The sequence below is a fragment of the Panulirus ornatus genome, chromosome 20 (genome assembly GCF_036320965.1).
Source record: "Panulirus ornatus isolate Po-2019 chromosome 20, ASM3632096v1, whole genome shotgun sequence".
NCBI classification, from domain to species: domain Eukaryota; kingdom Metazoa; phylum Arthropoda; class Malacostraca; order Decapoda; family Palinuridae; genus Panulirus; species Panulirus ornatus.
In genome coordinates this window covers 76,106,809-76,125,981 of record NC_092243.1, presented here as the reverse complement: position 1 = coordinate 76,125,981, position 19,173 = coordinate 76,106,809, and the positions used below count along the sequence as shown (strand labels likewise).

Here is a 19,173-nt window from a genome sequence, read left to right as displayed (position 1 = left end):
ATATATATATATATATATATATATATATATATATATATATATATATATATATATATATATATATATATATATATATATATATGTTTTCCCTCACCACCAATTATCTCCTCTGTTAATTCTTCTGGTTATAGATTATCCAAAAGGGTAGATAAACATCTTAGCCATGGGGATATGAAACACGATAAGTTCCCAAGTTCACTTTCGTGTAATAGTCACATCATTAATGGGAGATACAAGAAAGAAATATAAGAATCAATTGATATACAACGAACGTAGCTAGGGCGTCATTTGGTAAGCAAGTCTCTTCGTTGTATTCCAACGTATACATACATATACATACACAGACATATACATATATACGCATGCACATAATCTTACATGCTGCCTTCATCCATTCTCGCCGCCACCCCACCACACATGAAATGACACCCTTCCCTCGCGTGCGCGCGAGGTAGCGCTTGGAAAGGACAGCAAAGGCCAAATTCGTTCACACTCAGACTCTAGCTGTCATGTGTAATGTGCCGAAACCACAGCTCCCTTTCCACATCCAGGCCCTACAAAGCTTTCCATGGTTTACCCCAGACGTTTCACATGCCCTGGTTCAATCCAATGACAGCACGTCGACCCCGGTGTACCACATCGTTCCAGTTCACTTTATTCCTTGCACGCCTTTCACCCCTCTGTATGTTCAGGCACCGATCGCTCAAAATCTTTTTCACTCTATCCTTCCACCTCCAGTTTGGTCTCTCACATCTTCTCGTTCCCTCCACCTCTGACACATATATCCTCTTTGTCAATCTTTCCTCACTCATTCTCTCCATGTGACCAAACCATTTCAATACACCCTCTTCTGCTCTCTCAACCACAGTATTTATATTACCACACATCTCTCTTACCCCTGCATCACTTACTCGATCAAACCACCTCACACCACATATTGTCCTCAAACTTATTTCCAACACATCCACTACCCTCCGCACAGTCCTATATACCGCCCATGCTTCGAAACCATATAACATTGTTGGAACCACTATTCCTTCAAACATACCCATTTTTGCTTTCCGAGATAACGTTCTCGCCTTCCACACGTTCTTCAACGCTCCCCAGAACCTTCACCCCCTCTCCCACCCTGTGACTCACTCCCGCTCCCGTGGTTCCATCCGCTGCCAAAATCCACTCCCAGATATCTAGAACACTTCACTTCCTCCAGTTTTTCTTCAATCAAACTTACCTCCCAGTTTACTTGTCCCTTCACCCTGCTGAACCTAATAACCTTGCTCTTATTCACATTTACTCTCACCTTTCTTCTTTCACACAATTTACCAAACTCAGTCACCAACTTCTGCAGTCTCTCACCCGAATCAGCCACCAGCACTGTATCATCAACGAACAACAACTGACTCACTATCCAAGCCCTCTCATCCACAACAGGCTGCATACTTGCCCCTCTCTCCAAAACTCTTGCATTCACCTTCCTAACAACCCCATCCATAAACAAATTAAACAACCATGGAGACATCACGCACCCCTGCCGCAAACCGACATTCACTGGGATCCACTCACTTTCCTCTCTTCCTACTCGTACACATGCCTTACATCCTCGATAAAAACCTTTCACTGCTTCTAGCAACTTACCTCCCACACCATATACTCTTAATACCTTCCACAGAGCATCTCTATTAACTCTATTATATGCCTTCTCCAGATCCATAAATCCATCTGCTTTTCTAAGTATTTCTCACACACATTTTTCAAAGCAAGCACCTGATCCACACATCCTCTACCACTTCTAAAACCACACTGCTCCTCCCCAATCTGATGCTCTGCACATGCCTTGACCCTCTCAATCAATACCCTCCCATATGATTTCCCAGGAATGCTCAACAAACGTATACCTCTGTGGTTTGAACACTCACCTTCATCCCCTTTGCCTTTGTACAGTGGCACTATACATGCATTCAGCCAATCCTCAGGCGCCTCACCATGAACCATACATATATTGAATATCCTCGCCAACCAGTCAACAACCCAGTCACCCCCTTTTTTAATAAATACCACATCAACACCATCCAAACCCGCCGCCTTGCCGGCTTTCATCTTCCGCAAAGCTTTCACTGCCTTTTCTCTGTTTACCAAATCATTCTCCCTGACCCTCTCACTTCGCACACCAACTCGACCAAAACAACCTTTATCTCCCACTCTAATCATCAAACACATTCAACAAACCTTCAAGATACTCACTCCATCTTCCTCTCACTCCACCACTACTTGTTATTAACTCCCCATTTTGCCCCCTTCACCGATGTTCCCATTTGATTTCTTGTCTTACGAACTATATTTACCTTCTTCCAAAACATCTTTATATTATCCCTAAAATTTGATGATACTCTCTCACCCCAACTCTCATTTGCCACCCCTTTCACCTCTTGCACCTTTCGTTTGACCTCTTGCCTCTTTCTTTTATACATCTCCCAGTCATTTGCACTACTTCCATGCAAAAATCGACCTTTCTCTTTTCTTTCACTAACAATCTTACTTCTTCATCCCACCACTCACTACCATTTCTAATCTGCCCACCTCCCACCTTTGTCATACCACAGGCATCTTTTGCACAAGCCATCATTGCTTCCCGAAATATATCCCATTCCTTCCCCATTCCTTCCCCACTCCCCCTCCATCATTTACTCTTACCTTTTTCCGTTCTGCACTCAGGATCGAACCCGGGACCCCTGCGCAACAGGCGGGAGCGTTGTTGGAGGTTTATGTTCTATGGAAGTGCGCGTTCATATGCACTTTGTTCGTATTCATATACCTTCGCGTTGTACAGCTAGATTCGGCGAAATGCTATCTGCTGACTGTGTGAGCCTGATGGGAAATGACCGATGTAGACCCCGTTGCTCACCAGCGTGAGACGAAGGGTATTCGAATACATAGTATTCTAATAGTCATTTCCCTATTAGGGGTGATCAAAGCCTAGCAGTAGCGCTCCCGCCTGTTGCGCAGGGGTCCCAGGTTCGATCCTGGCTGTTGGAGGTTTGTATGTTCTATGAAAGTGCGCGTTCATACGCACTTAATTCGTATGTATATATATATATATATATATATATATATATATATATATATATATATATATATATATATATATATATATATATATATATATATATATATATATTCGAGTGAAAATTACAGAAGTTGGTGAATGAGTTTGGAAAAGTGTGTGAAAGAAGAAAGTTGAGAGTAAATGTGAATAAGAGCAAGGTTATTAGGTTCAGCAGGGTTGAGAGACAAGTTAGTTGAGATGTAAGTTTGAATGGAGGAAGTGAAGTGTTTTAGATATCTGGGAATGGACTTAGCAGTGAATGGAACCATGGAAGCGGAAGAACCATAGTATGGGCAAGGGTTCTTGGAGAATATGTAGAACGAGAGAACGTTATTTCTGGGAGCAAAAATGGGTATGGTTGAAGGAATAGTGGTTCCAACAATGTTATATGGTTGCGAGGCATGGTCTATTGATAGGGTTGTGCGTAGGAGGGTGGATGTGTTGAAAAGGAAATGTTTGAGGACTATATGCGGTGTGAGGTGGTTTCTTCGAGCAAGTAATGAAAGGGTAAGAGAGATGTGTGGTGATATAAATAGTGTGGTTGAGAGAGCTCTAAGAAGGTACGCTGAAATGGTTTGGATATATGCAGAGAATGAGTGAGGAAAGGTTGACAAAGAAGATATATGTGTCATAGGTGGAGGGAACAAGGGACAACGGGAGACCAAATTAGAGGTGAAAGAATGGAGTGAAAAGATTTCGAGCGATCGGAGCCTGAACATGCAGGAGGGTGAAAGGGCGTGCACGGAATAGAGAAAATTGGAATGATGTGGTATACTGGGGTCACCCTGCCTTCAAGGGACTGAACGTGAAACGAAAATCATCTTTGAAATATATGAGGTAAACCAATATTTGTCTTTTCCATTAATTTGTCTTTTAACACCCCAGAAATCTTACAGTTTTTCTTGTTACTATTTTTCCACTTCAAAATCTCTTGAAAAGATCAGATGAGTAAGATTATGTGATGCTTGGAGTCCAGAAGATGATGGCGTCCTTGAGGCTGGATCAGAGAGCTTCCAGGAGGCACCAGCTGCTGCTGCTGCTGCTGGGGATTTACCATCTGATTCAAGGTGAGATGATGAGTCTGTGTCGAGTAAGCACCAGCTGGGCCATCTGTCTCTGTAATTAGCACATGTCGCTAACCTCACCTTTCACATTGAGCACCAGTTGGGCTATCTGTCTCTCTGTCTCATCAATTATGAGCGACATCGCTCCTCTTAGCACTAGATTTGCTCCTTCCACAAAGAAAAAATATTTCAGGATAATTTGCACCAAATGTCAGCTATGTACGCTAAGAATGGGCAGCAGCAATATATGCCTAAGCAAACGCATTTGTTTTCATAATTTCTTGCATTGTTAAGCTTTCATATTTTGCTAGTGTGTGTGAGTGTGGTGTGTGTGTGTGTGTGTGTGTGTGTGTGTGTGTGTGTGTGTGTGTGTGTGTGTGTGTGTGTGAAACAGTGTCACAGATACAGTCAAACGATTGTTAAGATATTTACATTGCCGTGGAAAAAAAAAAAGTTTTCCAGTCACAAGTACTCTCATGGGCTAGTAACGAGTTCGTTGACATAAAGCATATAAGACTTACAAGGAGCTGGAGAATAGTTCATACAGACAAGACTGAAACTCGAAGTTCGAAACAATCAAATGGGACACTGACGTCACCTGTCTCACTGTTCCCTAACAAAACATACAGTTTCTCTACAATATCTGACCTTCACAAACGTACTGGTTCCTACACTCTGCTCGAGCTTGCATCATAACCCAAACCCTTGCTACCATTTCCCCATATTCTCAGCTCTATAGGAGCTCTTGTCCTCCCCGTCCTCTCCCACACTATCCCATGACCTGCTTCCTGTCCCCTCCTTCCACACTCTTATCCTCTTTACTCTTCCTCTGCGAGATCATCTCCCGCCACCTAACTCCCCAAAATCCTAACTATTTATTCTCTCTCTTCTCCACCTGAAAGTTCTCTTTTTTTTCCATTTCTCTTTCCAGGAGCGGAGAGCATCCACGTGTTGGAGTTCCAGAAGGACGGAGTGGCTAGTCGGTGGACAGTAGCGGAGTACGAGGGCAAGCTGGACCGCAACTGGAAGATGGACTCCCTCACCTTGTGTGCCCGCTTCCAGCTCTTCTTCCTGCATGGTCGTGGCACCTTCCTCCAGCTACAGGACCTTGTCGACAATCTGGAATCCCAGCTAAAGGGCGGTCAGTGTGGCGAAAGAAAACCAAGGAGATAAGTAAGTTACAAATAAGGATGAATGGCTGACCGTAGATGATGACAAATTAATGAGTGACAGGAGCTAAAGGAGGACAGGATAAAAGAAAACTGGTGATCTAAAAATGGGGAAGATATGGAAGGCCGGGAATTACGAGATAACCGAACCAATTTTGAATGAGTAGTTCAAGGCAGGGAGTATAAATATGTGGAACTATAAAACATAGAGAGATAAGCGGGCAAGAAAAGAGGAAGAAACATATTGAAACCAAAATACCAGAAGATGGATTACGAAACCACATAATCAAAAGAGATGAGAGATTCTCGTAATGTTTGGACGATTCTGCTTCTAATCCTGCACTTCCATCTTCTCCCAGTAAACCTATGCCACTTCCTATATCTTCCTCGAGCAGATTCTTCCAAATACTTTCTCAGCTCAAGTGCACAAGGCGTATCGTCCGGATGGCATACCTCCTTGAGTCCTAACGGCGTGTGCCTCTGAGTTAGCTCCGATGCGTACTCACTTATCTAGTCTTTATAGAAGGCCGAGACTTCTTGGAAGCATACCCTGGTGCAGCCCATCCCTAAGAAAGGAGACTGCTCTAACCCCTCCAACTTTCGACTCATTGCGTTCAACTTTTGCGATCTCCAAAGTCTTTAAACCTTTTCATGACCTGAACTTTCTCGAACTCTTAAAATTTCATTCTATTCTTTCTCATAACAAATACGTATTTCATAGTGCTAAATCAACTGGCAATCATAATTCTATGTAACTCACTTCTGGTCCTCCTCTCTCAGGGATTTTGATAATTTTGTCGTAGCTCTCAACATCTCCAAAGCATTTGACAGAGCCTGACATAAGTCATTGTTTTCTGGGCTCCTTTCCTTTCGTTTTCCTACGCCTGTCTCTTCTCTTAGAAACAGTTTCCTCGTTGGTAGTCCCTTTGCAGAAGTCATTGATGACGAGGCTTCCCTCACTCCTATCAACGGCGGTGTCCATTTTACACACTTTAGCTCACTTTCTCTCCCCTCCTCCTTTCAACTCCTGTTCATTCTCTTCCTCCTTCTCGTACTGAACACGTTTTCTTCCTCACTTCCTCACTGTGAACCTTCTCGGAATTGTTAGTCAGCAGCCTAGTCCAGTTACGTAGTACTAAGATACAATTCCTCTGTCTGAATGTAATTTGTTTCCCTCTGCTCAGTTTCAAAATGAATCCATCCTTGTCAAAATATCAACACGTTGGATGTAATCATTGTCTCCACTCTATCCTTGACACCCTAAAAATCAGCATTATAAAGTCCGCTGGCCAAAAGCTGTGGGTATTGTACAGGTGCCGTAATATTTTTCCATGTGAGCAGCGATATCATATCATATTTCACATTTGAGATAGTTGAATCCTTGATTGAGATGATTAAGTCCTTGATTGCCCTTTTCAATAAGTCACTTGCTACGGGTAAAGTTCCAGATAAATGGATGTATGCTGAAGTAACACCGATGTTTCAAAAAGGGTAAAAAGTCACTGCCCGAAAATCATCGTCCTATGAGCTTAACGCCTGTAGTTTGAAAACTTATGGATACCTTCATTCGAGTTAGGATTGTAAGCCATTTAGAGGACCCCCTCTTAATGAACAACTCTTAGCATTGTGTTCGAAGAAATTGCTTAGGACTCAAAAATCTATTCGATATCTTTTATGATGTGATCAACATGTATAAAAAAAAAAGTAAAGCAGTTGATGTTATCTATCTAGACTGTCCAAAGGCTTTCAGTAAGGTTCGGCATCAAAGATTACATGCCACTGACTTTACTCGCGTTCAACCTGCGTGGCTATGCATATTGCACTAACAAAAACAGAGGGATCACTAACACCTTACTGCTTGTACCCTGAGGTGACTCAGTGCTGCACGGATCTGTTGTGCTCTGCTCTGTTGTGATTTGATCTGTCTCTGCCATATTACCTTTTTCTCACTCCTTAGCCAATCACGTGCTCTCACCTTATTCAATCACGTTCTTGCCCTCGAATGGCTATACAGTGGTATAACTACGCAGTTGAGGAGGCAAGGATATGAGAAACTAATAACTAGGTAGTTTGAACTGCCCCATACACCTACTTAAACCGTCACAACGTATTGCTAGAAACATTGGTATATGGTTGAATAATTGTGTTGTACTTCAGAAATGTGTCACGACTGGTACGTCTTCCTCTTATCTGGGCAGCGTTCGTAACTGGCACATAGACATATAAGACAGCTGATCGAAATGATGAGACATGGGCTGACCAGAAGCTAGCGGGCTGCTGGAAAAGGAATCATAAAAGGACAAAGACTTAGAGACGGTTGTTCAAGGGATGAGATATGAAGGAGCCAAGAATGAGATATGAAGGAGCCAAGAATGAGATATGAAGGAGCCAAGAATGAGATATGGGATGACCAAGAATATAAGGAATAAGCTATATTAGCGACTCAGATTCATCGGTGACATAGAATGTGATATATAGAAAGATATACAAGATTTCCGACGAATGGTTACAAAGAGCCAAAAATCACACATGTAGAGCGTGCCAATGAGGTGCACGAGACCAGGAATACATATTTGAAAAGGAGTCAAAGAATAAAATATAGATATGTCTAGGAATCAGATTTTTAAGAGAACCAGAGAATTAAATAAAAGGGAAAATATTAATGGATGAAGAATACACGCTCTGAAAACAGAGGTCAGTAATGCAGCACTGAAACGTGATGGGGTCGTGGAGTGAGATTCAAAAACATGGCAGAAAGATATAGGAGACAGGAAAGAGAGAGAGAGAGAGAGAGAGAGAGAGAGAGAGAGAGAGAGAGAGAGAGAGAGAGAGAGAGAGAGAGAGAGAGAGAGAGAGAGAGAGAGAGAGAGAGAGAGAGAGAGAGAGAGAGAGAGAGAGAAGGCGAGGGAATGAGACGTGACGATAGCAAATAATGCAACATGAAGGCCAGAAATTAAAGGAGCAAAGTCAAAAAGAAAGCATGACAGAGCAGTTGTATGCGTTACCATGTTGTTATGTGTTAAATATGAAAGATTCGTTGACTAAATCATGAGCGAGCTAGAAAATCAATTCAAAGTCGAGAAACAGCGGTATAAAGATGTACTAAGGGTATACGAAAAGTCTCAGCACCAATTGACAGAAATTGGGTATGAATAAGTTTCCGTTACGATGGGAAAGATCTTAGATATAGTGATATCTGATGAAGAAAATCCCTCACCAGTATATCCGGAGTAGACTTTACCTAAACGTACCTGACAGAGCCTTGAAATAATTCGTTGAGAAGTACGATCGCAACGAGAAGACGTGCAACTCAGTTCTAATTAAAGATAGGAAGGAAATGTTTGGTACAAGTGTTCACTCGCAAATCGCTTTTGAAATGGCTTGCATCATAACCTGTATTGCCAAACAGCTCGACAGGCATGAAGAGAAGTTTCGTGTGTCTTTTCATGCTACTGATGATAATGCAAGTTAGGATGACATTCGTCGACGAGAATAATTTGGACATATGGCTTGGGATAGCCTCAGTAAGACATTTAGAGTTGTGGTGGGAAGACATGAGGAAGTGTGTAGCAGAAGATCATGTTCCAGAACAAAGGCAAAATGATGGAACAATGTAGGGAAAAAGACAGGCTGTTGTTTAAGAAAGGAACCCTATTAGAAGTAGAAAAAAAAATGATAAGGAACGTGATAAGGTAAGTTTGTGTAGATAATCAGACACCTACACGTATAAGAAAATGTCAGAATAAATCGTATATTCGTAAAAGCACCAGCACTAGAAACAAGAGAGCCAGTGCTCAGGATAATGGTTCATTGATTATGGAAAACGCAACGTTATTCACGACAGTAAATCATGGCGAAGATCCTAAATGTATTGTGTACTTCTTTGTGTGCACCACACGAGACAATGCCATGCTCCAGATCCAATTCTATGGCTGGTAGGCGACAAGATTTCACAGCCTTCTGACACACATTCAACGTATGTTAACAGCATTAAATGAAATTAAGATATATAAGACGACTGGTCCTGCAAGGTTTTATGGCAGTAAAGGGTTTGGAATTAGTTGGGTTCGTGAGAGTTTCATCGTCACTTGCTCCCAGAAGAGTTCCTGAGGAATGGAACTTTTCCAATGTAGCATCGATGCTCGATGGTGGTAACAAGTCCTTCCCCTAGAGATTAACGTCTGTCGTTCGTGAATCATGATTCGTAACGAGACTCGGAAGATCACCATTCAATCTTCGATTCGCAACAGGATTGACAACGAAGTGCTGACGTCTGACAAATCTGCTTGATTTCATGATATAATCAACATGTATAATGATATGAAAGCGATCGATATCATCTGTTCACGTCATAAAGCATTTGACAAAGTTATGCATCAAAGATTTCGTAAAAGGTCATGCAGCATTGTATAGATTTTGTTGTGATTCAGTGGTAGGAGAAATGGTACACTGGCCGTAAATAGTCAAGCCTCAGTTTAGTCGGACGTAACAAGCGGTGTGCCACAGGGATTAGTCCTGAGACCAGTTCTCTTTCTCATGTACATCAGTGACAATGATAACGGCTGCATTATAGATATCAAAATTCGAAGATGTTATCAGTCGGAGATTTAAAGCTTCAACCTAAATTGAACAGACGCAAGCTAACACACACCAGCTGATAGACACCAGTTGATAGACTGGGCTCACAGATGGCAAGTTTATCTTTGTTCCGATAAGTTCAACGTTTTACACATGAGTAGGAAAAGGGAAGGGCAAGCCACTGTGTAGATTATGTTGATCTACTAAAGGGAAATGAGGCAAAAAGCTTGCATGTAGCAGTCACCAATGAATTAACTGAAGGTACACTATCTACATTAATTGGAATTAAAGTAAACAAGATGGTTGGTAAACTTTATCAGAGGACAGTGAAAGATGAGAAAATTAAGCCACTAACCACCTTTCATTTGGTCACTTGCTAAGGGGAAAGGTCCAAAGTACTGGTAGTTTCCCATTGTGGTACCGATATCCAAACGAATTGATAAGTTCCTGCCCGGATATCATCGCCTAATCAGCTCAGCAAACGTATCTTGTAAGTTCCGAAAAATACCATATCACTTAATGATTCGCAGCAAAATTTGTAAAGGTATGATTCATTCCTGACACAGTTGCTTGATATCTTTTATGGCATAGTAAACACATAATGAAACTTAAGCATTTGATACCATATACATTGATTTTCATAATACAGATGATAAAGTTTCAAATCAAACATAATCAGCAAAATCACATGGTTGAGATTGGGTGGTACTTTGGTGATTAAAAAAACTGACGGAATAGCCATAAATGAATTATAGTCATTAGTCTTCAAGTCACAGAATAGTTAGACGTAACAAGTGGCGTGTCGCAGGGATCAGTGTTGAGATCGATTCCATTTTGGTAGATATTGATCTTACTGACACAAGGCTGTATTGAAGGATATCAAAATTCACAGGCTATAGTAAGGTGGGAAATAGATCTATAGCAGATATTGAATGTCTGCAGCTTCAAAGAGAAAAACTAATGAAATGATTCACTAGCGGCATATAAATCTCGATATCAATTAGTGCAATATTTTACATATTAGTAGTGAAAATGAAAATGTAAGCTGCAAAATCAATTCTCTGATAAGCCAGACGGAGTGAGCCGTAGAGAGCCTGAGAGCTAAAGAATACAATGCAAGGCAACAAGGTTATAATGTGTGAATAAGAAAAGTTGAATGAGAGATTATGGGGAAAAATCAAAGGCAGGAGAGAAGATAGGATTAAACTAGTAATACAGTGAGACACAGGCCCAGAGAGTGACTCCTTACGGTGTCCGACAGAGCTGTGGCTGGACCGGGTGAGGCCTGTAATCGCTCATCGTTGGCAGTTCCAACTCATCAAGGAAAAACTAAGAGCCTTCAGGTGAGTACAGCTCTTACCCTTCATTCCTCACTCATGTACGGCTCTTCACTCTTATATGATCTCTCATTACCTTGGAAATCTATTTCGCTACTTGTGCATACGATTATCATTCACCTGTGTCTCCAGCCTTATAATTAGTAATGATATTGATAATCATTATCATTATTTCTATTATCATTATTTTGTTGGTCAGGTCGTGGTAATGCCAAGAATTTGGAACATGATACACAAGAGTGCAGTGCATACGGGAAATATCATCATAGTTGTTATCATTATCATTATCACTATCATCAATATCATCATCATCATTCTTGCTAATCATCATTATCATTATCATTAGTATTATTATTGGTAGTACTTTACTACTATCTTCATTATTGATATTATTGTTATTGTTAGTATTATGATTATTATTATTATTGCTATTATTATTATTATTATTATTATTATTATTATTATCATTATTATTATTATTATTATTATTATTATCATCATTATTATCATAATTTCATCATTAGTATCATCATGTTTATTATTACCATTTTATCATTATTAACATATTATTATAAACATCATTACTATCATTATTGTTTTCATCATTATTATCACAGCAATCAACATGGCTTTATCAAAAGTTGCGGTAGTAAGACCTGGACTAATAATGCTATTTCATGTGTTATAAGTGCATCCCTCTCCTCACAGTGGAGGGTCACATACAGGGAAGATGGAGGACCTAAACTTCACATCTTGGTCGAGTGAGGACTGAAGGTGTCACACGAACCAGTCTTTATACATGTGTGGTTTCTACAGAGGAACACACGTTTCAGGTCCTCCGCCTCTTCCCTTCTCATCCAACTTTTCCCATTATTCTTTATCATAATCTCTGATACCAGGTGTCCTCTCCCTTCACCTGTCCTTTAGGTGGTACCACATATGCTTCACCTACGACCACCTGAAGCACCTGTACAACACCTTCATCGATGGGGAGTTTGTGTACGACGTGACCTACGACGTGGGTCGGCAGATCTACGGGGACTACCTTCGTCTTGGCCAGTCTGATGAGCTTTACGAGTCCTTCAGCGGCGCTCTGTCGCAGGTAGGAACTGGAGGAATTATACAAAATCTTTTGGATATGTCGAAATATAATGGACTCCCGTGGTGTAGTGGTTAGCGTTCCTGACGCATTCACGGGCCGCCCAGGGTCGAGCGCATAGGTTCGACGCCAAGGTTTTTCAGGCGTCATTGTCATGCTGTGTCCAGGAAAAAGTAAGTCAAGCTTACGGTTCTCTTCCATCACTCCAAAAAAAAAGGGGGAGGGGGGATTCCTTCACCTTCGTAGGAAGTTAACATATTTCCTTCACATCACCTCATCATTCCCACTGATATAACCCGTGAGACAGCCTTCCCCAGTAATATGTGTGAGCAAGGTTTGTGAAAACAGTCTGTCTGGATTGAGAGCATTAATGAATGCAAACATCATTCCACCAGTTGTGGTTGAGGAAGATCCAGAAAAAAAAAAGTCCAGATCATATTGTAACTTTTATAAACACTTCCATCATAAAAAGGATCCAAATCTCTTTGGGTGGCGTGGTGGCCATCACTGCCTTAAACCTATCTTTAGTAATGAGACGGATCTAGATGATGTTTCCCTTTACTGATCCTCCATAGTTAAGAACATCTATGGGATATGAAGAAATATTCCCGCCATTGACATCATCAGACAAGCCTCGAGTCTCGTTAATGGGCTGTACGGAATATCGTTACCAATGCACAAAACATAAAATCCTCCTCAACACGGAGAGGTATACAGGCAACAAATGAGAGAAGAGGTTCTGGACAAAGAATAACCTTCACAGCCCCAATATGCTCCTTTTCCTGATGAAACGAACATTAGAGCAACGGCAATCAAATCATGATTGAGGGGATACATTTTAACCAATAGAATATTGGGTTCCATATCAACGAAAATGACCACCATACGTTCATCGCAAATGGATGCATCCCAAAGAAGAGCAATACAAAAACCACGGAAATTAGACCACTAAGTTTTTCCAAAGTGCGAAGTTTCTCGAGTTGAGAGGAAATTATTTTCCAGATCGTTGAGGAAAGGAAGAGACCTTGTCTCCACTGGGATCATCTCGAGCAGAGGAAATCCATAATTTTTGGTGCACATTGAAATCTCTCGCACATTGAATTTTAGAACTTGAATATAAGGAGAATAACCCTTTGTGATGGGTCAGATATCCATGAAGCTTAAACGATGATAAGTATTATAGTTGTATATTTGATAGAGAAGAGGGAAAGCAGCCTTATGTGGCCCGGTCTCAAAGATCAGATGAGGAAGTAAACAAATGGTACTGAACAAAGACGAGGCTGGCCTCGAGACTACCAGTGTTGCAGATATGGAGAGAGAGAGAGAGAGAGAGAGAGAGAGAGAGAGAGAGAGAGAGAGAGAGAGAGAGAGAGAGAGAGAGAGAGAGAGAGAGAGAGAGAGAGAGAGAGAGAGAGAGAGAGAGAGAGAGAGAGAGAGAGAGAGAGAGAGAGAGAGAGAGAGAGAGAGAGAGAGAGAGAGAGAGAGAGAGAGAGAGAGAGAGAGAGATGGATGTGAGGCAGGTCCCATTCATATGATGGTAGTCAAGTAAGCACAAGAAACCTCTCAGTCCACCTTAACTGCAGGAACCATTCCGAGTCACCACTAGACCTTTTTCTTTTCATTTGCGTTCCATGTATTGTAAGTACGTGACTCAGATAAAGACAGAACGGAGGTAAAGAAAAAGGGGAATGGAATAGAAGATCAGTTTAAGTAGGTACTGTGTGTGAATGGGCTGCTCCTCATAGCAAGAGTAGTCGATACCGATATTTTGTGGCACACTTTGTTGTTTACATCCGCAGGTCAACGTCTGGGACTATGTGCTGAGCGAGGAGACGATAGCTGAGATGGCTGCCTGCCAGATCGACCCCCAGGGTAACTACGTCTCCTGGCAGGGCGGGTGGAAGCTCTCCAACCTCACAGAGTACGACGTTCCTCTCCAGCACTTCTGCCAGGAGACAAAAGACTCGATCTACTTCTGGTTTCCGATGATGGCACAAGCCCAAGCATACTACGTCTGCGAGGCCCTGGGTAGTCACCTACCTCTTCCACTAACTATGGAACAGGCACAGTTTTGGGCCAAACTCTGTGCCCAGATTTGGTCTAAAGATTCGCTCGCGTGCAATCACTACTTCTGGGCCTCCATCAATGACATCAACGACGATGGAACTTGGGTCACCCACTACGATAACGCCCTTGCACCAACGCCCGCCTGGAACGACGGGGAACCGAATGGATATTTTATGAGAACTGCGCCGCCATTAAAAACGATGGCGTAGATGACATTAACTGCCTCACCAACCGTAGATGTGCTGTGTGTGAGCTTACCGACCTCCAGATCTTCTCCTTTCTTGGGACCTGTGAACTGGAGCTACGGAACGTCTACCTTATTGCTTATCAAGAAGAAGTAGGTGATCTTATTTTCAGGGGATACGGTGAGTACACCATCTATAAGGAGGGAGAGGAATGGTTGTGGATCAACGCGGTGAAGAACAAAACTCTGGCTAGAATGGATATCAGTGCGCCCCTCGGCATGCCCATGGGACGCCGTGTCTGGCACCTCGAAACAACAGTTTGTGACCAAGAAGGAGGTGCACGAACGCTTCTCCTGACGCCATGTCCATCCGACAGCTACACTTGTGATGATGCCACATGTATCCCCCTCGAGCAACGCTGTGACCTCAAGTACGACTGTCTTGACCGCACCGATGAGGTTGACTGTGAACTGATCAACAAGCCCAAGGACTACAAGAATGACCTGCCACCAAGACCCAGAGGTGGAAAAGACGCAGAGAGTTTACCGGTAACTCTCCTGATAAACATCGAATCCGCTGACATCTACACGACAGAAATGACGATGCAGCTGTCATACCAGATGCAGATGACTTGGTTCGACAACCGCCTCACCTTCCGCAACCTGAAGGTTAACGACAGCCTCAACAAGGTGCCCCTCAGTAGCATAAAGGAGCTGTGGTCGCCCATCGTCGGGTTCATCAACACGGAGGGACACCAGCACACAACGGTGGATGTAGAGACTTCGCTGTACCTCCAGCGGGTGCAGACACCTTCAGGAAGGGACAATGGTGCCCCTGGGGAAGGTAGGTCTTCTTCTTGTGCCGTGCCGCTGTGCATCATTTCTTATTAGGATTATGCAGGCAGTTCCCCTAGAATACGCGAAATTGGTAAATTGATATTGGTAAGTTATCGCAGCATGACCAGGGCGAGATCAGTGATGATGACTGATTCAAAATATCATGCAAAAGTATTTCCAACATTTTAACAGTTTTGTCTGAAATTTTTCTGGAAGCTTATTCTACACATCAATAATGTCATTGGTAACGAAATATTTTGTGCAATCCAGATTAATTCGAAGACCTATTGGTTTTAGTCCATTTACTCTCGTTGGTACCGCTGGCACGTCCGTAAAGAGATTTTCAATATCGACATTGTTGTATCCTTGATATATTTCAAAACATTCGCCTCATCTGCCTCAGAGCAACGTTTTGCTTAGGGAAAATAAAATCAATTCTTGCAGTCTGTCCTCTTACAGTTTGTTGCATAAGAAAGATATGAATTTCGCTGTTCTTCGCTGCAATCAGTTTAATCTAAGAATATTCTTACTGGGAGAGAGAGAGAGAGAGAGAGAGAGAGAGAGAGAGAGAGAGAGAGAGAGAGAGAGAGAGAGAGAGAGAGAGAGAGAGAGAGAGAGAGAGAGAGAGAGAGAGAGAGAGAGAGAGAGAGAGAGAGAGAGAGAGAGAGAGAGAGAGAGAGAGAGAGCTGTACTGCATGTTTGAGGTACAATTTATCTAGAATCTGTTATAGTGGCAATAATACATCCCTGTTTTTGTATGTAAAGTTTCTGTTCTAAAATCCTAACTTCCTACTTGCCTTTAGACCCATAGATCCCTAACACAAGGGGTGTCCTTCATCTTGTGGCCCATCACTTCATAATCAGATTTCTTGCTGAGGTTTCCAATTTACAACAACTGATTATTGCTGACGCTGAACAGCATTTGCCATTTGCTAGACTATTAAGCTGTTTCATCTAAGATCCTCCTGTAATTTTAGTCTACTTTCTTCATATATTGTGGCATTGCCAATCTTTGTGTCGTCTGTAATATCGTACACTAAGTTATTCAGTCCTACGTCAGTAGCATCAATATAAATGATGAGAATTATAGGCCCCAGGACGGATCCTTGGGGAACCCCACTAGTAGACGTGTGACGACGGTGATGATTCACCATTCTTTACGACTTGCTGCTTCCTATCAAGTAACCAGACTTCGCTCCAGTTTCCTTCGCAACCAATAATCCCCATGAGCTTTCTTCTTTACAATCATGTCTCCATCTATATAAACTGGGAATCATTAACACTTATACTGCAGTAGAAAACCTCATCATAGATCTTCAGGTTTTGCTACCTGTCTTCTTTCCATACCAATGTACAGTGGAGCTGTTCCCTGGGGAGGAGAACCCCCTGACCATCACGAGGAAGTACAGCACCACCTTCATCTGTGACTTCAACCTGATGCTGTACCCGTTCGACGAGCAGTACTGTGACATGTACCTCCGGATGCTCTCATCCTCGAAGACCTACCTCATATTCGACGACGTGACCACCTCAGCTGCTTACCATGGACGTGAAGTACTACTGGAGTATCAGGTTGGTGTGCAGGGTTAGCTAGTCATATACTCAGTTTCTGAAGCACTAATAACAATATAAGCTAAGTGCATTATTTCTTTGTATCTATCACTTGAAATCTCTGTAACCGCCACTGACACTCTCTACTACCTTTATAGCTTGAGCAGCCCATACTCTTGTATGATAATGAGAGGGAGTTCAGCGAAATGAGGGTTCGGATTCCTCTCCAACGGCGCTCCGGTTATGCGATCCTAAACATCTACACACCTTCCCTGATCCTGTTATTGATCTGCTACGTGAGCCTGTTCTTTCGCACACACATCTTCGAAGCTCGAGTCATGACAACTCTGACCTCGCTGCTCGTGATGGCTACACTGTTTGCGCAGGTAAAAGAGGAATGAATTTTACATTTTAGCTCACGATTTGTGAGGCAGAGGGTCTCCGCACCTGTCTTTTTCAATCTTTGTCTAGAGGAAGCCCTTTTGACTTAGCCGGAATAACATAACTTATAGATTATGGCGATGGGTTCTGTTGACAGATAATTTTCTCAGTAAATGTCTGTTTTTCCACTGCTGGAAGGACTACTGTCCCTGGGGGAGTATATTATACCATGCTCATATCTTCAGCCATTTCTACAACCTCACCATCATCACCACCGCCTCTCCCTCATCACCAGGTCTCCGCGTCGCTGCCCAAGACTTCGTACTTCAAGATGGTTGACGTGTGGCTCCTCTTCTGCATCGTGATGAGCTTCCTGATCATCGTCTTCCACGTCATCATAGACAACTCCCTGGTCGACGAGGCCGCACCCGGAAGGACCAGGTCTTCACCCCTCCCGGTACCGGTGAAGGTGCTGCCTCTTAAGAAAGACACCAGTTCCTCCAAACCCGTGTTCAACATTCAGCCGGGGCTCAGTAAAAATACTAAATTCCTCATCACTGTATCCCAGTCTAGTGTCTGCATTCTATTCATCCTCTTTAGTTTCATCTACTGGTGTTACATCTTTGGTTGATGTGGGACGTGCTCGATGGTGGGGACTTTAAACATAGCAAACTAAGGGAATCGAACCAGATGACTCTCCCACTCACTGGTCGGCGTCCAGGGGAACCTTGAGGAACTTTACTCCAGAGACAAACATGTTAACATAATCATCGATAAAATACGATTTAATTAAGGTGTACTTTTTCTTTACTAAAATTTTTCCTGAAAAATTCATCAACAGTTTCTTACAAACATTTATGGAAAATAGATCCTTCTATGTAAATGTATAAAAGTAAAACTCACACCCCCAACTTACCTGCCTCTAAACCCTGCTAAACCTAATAACCCTAGTTGTATTCACAATTACTCTTAACTTCCTCCTTTAACACCCTTTCCCAAACTCAGACCCCAACCAACTTCTACAGTTTCTCACTTGAATCTGCGACTAGTGCTGTGGTGTCATCAGCAAACAATAACTGATTATCTCACTTCCTAGGCTTTCTGATCTGCATCAGACTGCATTATGTGCTCCTTTCACCAAGACCCTTGCATTCACCTCCCTTACCCTTCCCCACACCATCCATGAACAAATCAAAACAGCCATGGTCAGCCCACCGCAACCCCCAGATTAACCCTGGGGCCAGAGAAGGCTCAGGGTAACGCCCGACTCGCAGACACGTCAACACAAACACCAAAAGTTGCAGGTTATGATTCCAGGAATATTTTACCCTATAAACTTTTGTTCTGAGCTTGAAATATGACATAATGAACCGCTTCTATACTTGCAACAATCACGTAAAAATCTCAAAATGCTTTTGAAATTGAAATATGCTGAAACTCTTCTGCACACGATATTATGACGAAAAATATCTCATAATGCTTCCCCAAGCTGATATATACCCAAGAAATCAATAGATACGAATAGAATAATCATAGAACCTTCTAAAAGAACACCGGTTAGATACTTTTTTACAGGCTTTAATGTCCTCCAACATACAATTCAACCCCAGATTCGTATTCAGTATGAAAAAAGTCCTTTAACTGAGGTTTCCAACCAAATTTATTGCCCTCAAGAAAATACCAAAATATGCAGGTAGTAGTTCAGAGAACTTTTTGGCCAAAACCTTTTCGTTTTAAAACTGAAATATGACATATGTAAGCGCCTCTATACTTCAGTCACGGGAAATATTTCACAATGCTTCC

At 42.2% G+C, this 19,173-nt stretch overlaps 1 protein-coding gene across 1 annotated transcript; it reads left to right on the top strand.

Moving 5' to 3' along the window:
* The first annotated feature begins 3,886 nt into the window (after nucleotides 1-3,886).
* Nucleotides 3,887-18,133, top strand: LOC139755832 (uncharacterized). The gene is given in 9 exon segments (XM_071674437.1): nucleotides 3,887-4,170; nucleotides 5,099-5,308; nucleotides 11,176-11,257; nucleotides 12,179-12,353; nucleotides 14,150-14,582; nucleotides 14,585-15,445; nucleotides 16,796-17,010; nucleotides 17,148-17,375; nucleotides 17,666-18,133. Coding segments are annotated over 9 exon segments (2,646 nt in total). The 5' UTR covers nucleotides 3,887-4,064; the 3' UTR covers nucleotides 18,002-18,133.
* The last annotated feature ends 1,040 nt before the right edge of the window (nucleotides 18,134-19,173 follow it).